Source organism: Balaenoptera borealis (genome assembly GCF_965194805.1).
Source record: "Balaenoptera borealis genome assembly, chromosome: 5".
In the NCBI taxonomy this organism is placed as follows: Eukaryota; Metazoa; Chordata; class Mammalia; order Artiodactyla; family Balaenopteridae; genus Balaenoptera; species Balaenoptera borealis.
The window spans coordinates 4,111,180-4,117,229 of NC_138862.1; the positions used below are offsets into that span (position 1 = coordinate 4,111,180).

Genomic DNA, 6,050 nt, shown 5'->3' on the forward strand with positions numbered 1-6,050 from the left:
TAGGTCCTGGCCGTGAGGATCGACGACCTGGACCACCTCCCCGAGACCACCACCATTGACGCCTCTTCCATCGGTATCGTCCAGGTGAGCCCTGTGCACGCGGGGCCCGGGACGCCTCACCCGAGGGGCCCCAGCAGGTGTCCTGAGCAGCCTTTGGGAAAAACCCCACGTTTCACACTCGTTTTCCTGTTTCATTGGTTGGTCATCACCCCAGGAGCCTTTTAGTTTCTGTAAAAGTTTCTAGAATTTCAGTTTTCTGAATCCTGACATATTTCCTTTTGGAGAATAGATGGTTTCTTAAGTCACAGTCCCCAGAGAAAACAGTCAATAGAGAGCGTGTGTACACGTGTGTACATGTGTGTACAGAGAGAATTAGATTTATTTTAAGGAATTGGCGCCCACGAGTGTGGAGCTGGCAAGTCCAGAACTTGCAGGACGGGCCGGAGGCTGGAGACCCAGGAGGAGTTGATGCTGTGCCCGAGGTCCCTCTGGAGACAGAGTTCCCTCTTCCTCTGGGAGCTTCGGTCTTCGCTCTCGAGGCCTTCGCCCGATGGGACGAGGCCCACCGCATTGCAGGGGGTACGCGGCATGACTCAGTACCCACCGATTTCAGTGTTAATCGCATCTGAAAAACACCTTCACGGCAGCCTCTAGACTGGTGTTCAGACACCCAGCCGGGCGCCCGAGCCCAGCCACGTTGACACTTCAACTTAACCATCACAGGTGGTTTCCAGAAAAGCTTATTAGCACGATTAGATGATTAGAAGCGAAATAACTTTCAATGTATTAGGTGAACTTACTTTTAAAAGGAATTTTTAGTCAATACCTTTATATAAAGAGCTTCTCTTATTTTAAAGGAAACGTGTCATGCTCTCGGTTATTTGAAAATCACGTTTATACCTCTGTGTTTTGCAACGGAGCTTCGGGCGCGGCGCTCAGCGGCCGGTTATACTGAGCCGCCGTGCCCCACGCCTCAGCAGCCCCGGAGGGCCAGGACCACGCCCACCCCTGACCAGGGCAACCCCTCAGTGGCCGTGTCCTGGCAGGCCTCCTCAGGGTCTGCCTGCCACTGGGTGGGAGCAAGTCTCACAGATGGTGCCGAGGACCAGGAGGGGTGGTGGGTGACCTTGCTGGCCACCATGGCTCAGCAGCCTCCGTGATGCTGGGCCAGCCCAGCTGTAGGTCGGAAAACAGGCCACACTTAGCAGCTCAAGAAGACATGTGCAGGGCACCCGTCTGGGGTCACCATTACCGCTGGGCCCTATTTGCTGTCCCCAGAAAAGGTGACCGTACAATTCTCGCGGTCAGCCTCATTTTGATCCAAGATTGTGTCTGCAGTGAATTTGTTTCAGCCAGGGGATGAGAGTCCTGATGTGAAAGCATTTTTCAGTCTCAGACTGAGCTCAACAGGGCTGAAACAGTGGCTCAAAAAAATCTGTTTTTAGAGATGTTTCTATTTCAGCACAAAATGCGGCTTTTAAAAATATGACTTGGATCTAAAATCCTTCACTTGAAAGAAAAGCAACTGAAAGCAACAGGAACTTGCCCCCGTCCTTAGAAGTGCAAGTCAGCAGACAGGCCTGGTCACCTGGTGTCCAGGAACAGGGCCGGGATGCGCTAGCCGCCTCGGGGACACGGCCCGCTGAGCCGCCGTTGTCGCGCCTTCTCTTCCTGCAGCCTGAACTGAGTCTGGAGCAGGAGGACCTGGCGGAAGGGAAGCACGTGAAAGCCGCCAGGAGGACTCACAAGAGGAAGCAGAAGCCAGAGGAGGAGGCCGGCGCCGCGGGGCCCGAGGAGGCCGCCTTCAGCGAGTTCTCGGAGAAGGAGGCCACGTTCTCGGGCGGCGTCGGGGACGAGACCAACTCTGCGGTGCAGAGCATCCAGCAGGTCGCCGCTCCTTGTGCTGAGCTGGGGACCCCGGGCGTGGGGGGCTTGGACTCTGGCCGTGGTCAGCACGTGCCCCGTTTCCCCGTGAGCGTCTCCCAGCTTAGACCCAGAAGTCACAGCTGTCCTCCCTGGTTGGGAACGGGGCTGTGTCTAGTTTGGGGAGGTTCTCAATGGCCTGAGAGTGCCGGCCAGTCGGGGAGGGCCCGACCCTGCACGCCACGGCGTGCGGCCGGCCAGTCTGCTGCTTTTAACCAAAGCTTCCCCGCTGGGGTTTCGAGGCCCCCGGCTCCTGGTCGGCATGTGTCGGACGCCGCACCTCCCTCGACTGGCCCTGGTCATCCTGGTTGCAGGCGTTCCTGCGTTTCATCCCTGCCTGTGGGGAAGAGCATTGCCTTCTTTTTCATTCATTAGCTCTTGCACTGCACATTGGTTCACTGCCCTTCTGACCTTGACAGTTGGGATTTCCACTTACCATCATCACTTCACAGAAGTTAAGAGACAGTGAAGAATGCACTCTGTTTTTCTCATTACTTTTTTCTGGTTTTTTTCCTAGCTACTGAAACCCTTTGTTTCTCAGTTCCAGCTGATGGCCTCGATGATCGTGTCTGTATCTTGTTTCTCTTTTTCACTAGAATTCTTTTTCCAGGAAAAATGAACTTGGTTTAATCTCTCACCAGCAGGTGTTTTACCTCCTCCCTTTGGGCCAGGAGTGTGATGATTTCCAGCGTCACGAGATGGCCTCCGTGACAAAGTACAGCACAGGAAGCTGCTCTTGTTCTCGATTCTGCAGGAACTAACGGTCCCGTGTTGTGCGTGACTCTTCCAGGTGGTGGTGACGCTGGGTGACCCCAATGTGACCACCCCGTCGAGCTCCGTCGGCCTGACCAACATCACCGTGACCCCCATCACCACCGCGGCCGGGACTCAGTTTACCAACCTCCAGCCGGTGGCCGTCGGGCACCTGACCACCCCGGAGCGCCAGCTGCAGCTGGACAACTCCATCCTGACCGTGACCTTTGACACCGTCAGCGGCTCTGCCATGCTGCACAACCGCCAGAACGACCTCCAGATCCACCCCCAGCCGGAAGCCTCGAATCCGCAGTCGGTGGCCCACTTCATCAACCTGACCACCCTGGTCAACTCCATCACGCCCCTGGGGAGCCAGCTTGGCGAGCAGCACCCGCTCACCTGGCGGGCGGTGCCCCAGACAGACGTGCTGCCGCCCCCGGCCCCCGCCCCGCAGGCCGCCCAGCCCCCGGTGCCGGCCGAGCAGCAGCCGCAGATGTACAGCTACTGAGTCACCTGGCGGGGACCTGGGGGAGAGAACCACAGACAGGTGGTCTGTTTTTGTTTTTATTTGAGATTTGTTTGCTGGATACCAAACAAAAAACAAAACACCGTACGTTGCAGTATCAGTAAGGTTGACTTAGCTTTTGCAGCATTATCTCCAAATTCCCCAACAACCATCACAGTCTTGTCAGCTGAACTCAGAAGTGACCCCGAGCAGGTCCCCCTGAGGCCCCATGCTCTGCCCGGCAAGGCCAGGCCCCCAGGCTTCCCTCCCAGGACGCGGATGGACACAGGGTTTGGGGAAAGGAAACCCAGAGAGGAGCAGCCGGGTAAGACCTGTATGTCATTAGGGATGTAAGTGGCTTGTTTCATTTTTCCCTTTAGGGCTCTGCTACTGTGTGAAAATGTAGCCAGTTTTCTCCTGGCTCCTGGACATTTTTTGCTAATGAGCAGATAGGAGTTCAAGTGATGTTTACTCTCTTTGAAATTTGAGCTGAGTCAAATTCATTCTGCACCTTTGGGCTGAAGCCATGTGGGAAGATGCCCTGTGGGAGCGGACGCCCCTCCTCTGGCCTTCACGAGTTCCTCTCTGGCAAGGGGTCACGTGAGGTCGCCGACCAAGGCATCTTAGTGATAGAATTCGTGAATTGATTTTCAGCATGGCTCTTTCCTTTTTTTTTTTTTTAAACTTCATCTCGAGCATACCTTGTGTGATCGAGACTGCGGAGGCCACGTCGTTCTCTATTTTCCTTTAACACACAGAAGTCGTTTGCACTGTGGGACTGTGGGTCCCCGTCCAGCTCTACACGGCTGCCCTGATGCCGGGGCCATGAGCCTCATGCTGACCCTTCTGGAGGCTCCTTGGAGTTGTCTCAGGATTCTCTGCCATCCAAATATATTTATTATGGCTGAGGCGCAGACAGAATCCCCTGCACTAGAGAACAGGGGAGAAATTCTTGTCTTTTTTCTGTTTAAACTTTAATTCCAAAGGTTGGTGTGTTTCAAGACCAGTTTTCTATAAAAATGTTGAATGAGGTTGGCTCTTTACCCAAGAAAGGTATAGGTTTCTCTGAAATACGAAGACAGTGCTATTTCCTGCCAAGTAGTATGAAAGCAGAAAGGCTATTAGCTGACCAGTAGAAGCGTCAGTGCCCCTAACGAATGAATGAATGAATGTGCTGAGCGACGGGAACTCTGCTCCCCTGGGGGACGCGCTTTCACACATGTGCGCCCGTCTCAGAAGTGGCAGGTGAGGCTCAGGGCCACCAAGGTGGCAGCTGGCAGCCAGCCCTCCCACTGCCCAGCCAGGGAAACAGAGGCGGGCAAAGAAGCTTGATTTCCACCCTCCTGATGCTTTAACGCTGTCCAGAATGAAATGATACGTTTGCCTTACTTTGTCCTGATCAATATTTGTCCCCGATCCTTCATTGTTTGGGAGACCGTCAGTGGTGGATAAACGAGGCAGAATAACCTTATGCTGCTAGTGAGGCTACGGACAACCTGTTACGCAAAATGCAACGTTCTCAGCACTTCGCTTCATTCCAAATCGCAAGATTTTGAGGAGGGGGCTAGGCTTTGATTTGTGCAATACATGCTTTCGTGAACTAAGTTCATCACCCACGCAGCATGTGAAAGGGGCTTCAGGATGCACCCTCCACACCCAGCTCACCGGTAACTCCCGACTCGCACCTCTCCCTTGAATTAGTAGTGGGAGATTGTTTGACTTTTAATTTATGATAATTATTTTTATGTTATTTATGTATATAATTAACTGCTTTATACATAATAGTTTCATCAAATGAACTTGGGCTGGGGGTGATATACTTTCTAAGTATTGTCTCTGTTCTCCAAATGTAAGTGGTCCAGGTATCCGTGGAATCATCAAAAGCGCCAAGGTTCCTAAGGTATTTTCTTAAAAATCTCTGACCGTTTCCTTTTGCATTTGCAGAATATAAGGGATGAATGACCAAGTAAAAAATCCAAACATGATTGAACACCCGCTAGCATTTATCTTTTATTCCTCTCCCCTATGAAACAAAGGCCTTTTAAATCACAATTTTATTTTTTTAAGAGAAGTTGTTTTTATGCTTAGAGTAAGAACGCATCAAATGTCTTTAAAGAACCTGATTTAGGTTGTGTGGCCCCAGTGTACTTCCCGCCGTTTATTTAACTACACAGATGCTTAATCATACTTCCTGTTACAATAAGTGAGAACTCTTAAGTAAAAATCAAATTGACTCCTGAGTTTTCTGTAGAAATATTTGGTCTAATAGGGTCACTGTCTGAGGCAAAATAGGTTCGTGTTGTCTTAAAACAGTTGCTATGAATTTGCATATAAGAAACTGGGAAGCAAAAAATAAAAAATAGAAAGTACTCCTCAGCCAAAAGAGTTATCAGCTGTAGACTCTTCTGCACCTCTATCACTGTTTCCTGTTGGAAAAGATTTACTTTTTTTTAACTAATCCCAGTGCACAGCTGTATCCATAGGAGGAAATTAGATGGAGCCGTTGTGACCACTGAGCTCTGTGAATCCCTCGGGGTTATTCTAAATTAATAAACAGAAGATGCTTGGTTTTGGCCGGTGAATTTGTGAAGTTGTGTCGTTCTGTGCCACCCGACGGTGTGAGCCTGGCAGAGCAGGCCCCCGGGATTGCGTGTCCCTGAGGCAAGGAGGGGACGGGGGCCCCGAGTGGGACGTGTTCCTCGTGCCGGGTGCCCCTCCACTGTGACCGACAGGGACCCGCCTTGGAGGATTCGGGGCCCGGGAGGCAGGTGCACGGACTTCGCAGTCACAGCGGCCAGAGCTCGAGGCTCCCAGCTCAGGGCCGTGTCAGTGACTTTCCCGTTGGATTTTGAAAGGCGTCAAGGCTGAG

The 6,050-nt window shown here is 52.1% G+C and overlaps 1 protein-coding gene across 8 annotated transcripts in view; it reads left to right on the forward strand.

Annotated features, from left to right (window-relative positions):
* Nucleotides 1–5,763, forward strand: part of PRDM15 (PR/SET domain 15) — a 58,784-nt gene extending 53,021 nt beyond the window's left edge. For 7 of the 8 annotated variants that reach the window (XM_082392890.1, XM_082392895.1, XM_082392893.1 and 4 more), the window contains 3 exons: nt 4–84; nt 1,678–1,887; nt 2,714–5,763. In XM_082392890.1, coding sequence (XP_082249016.1) covers nt 4–84; nt 1,678–1,887; nt 2,714–3,184 — 762 coding nt within the window. In that variant the 3' untranslated portion in view covers nt 3,185–5,763. Of the gene's footprint in view, nt 1–3; nt 85–1,677; nt 1,888–2,567 lie in introns of all 8 variants that reach the window. The other variant, XM_082392896.1, reaches the window with a different exon arrangement.
* The last annotated feature ends 287 nt before the right edge of the window (nt 5,764–6,050 follow it).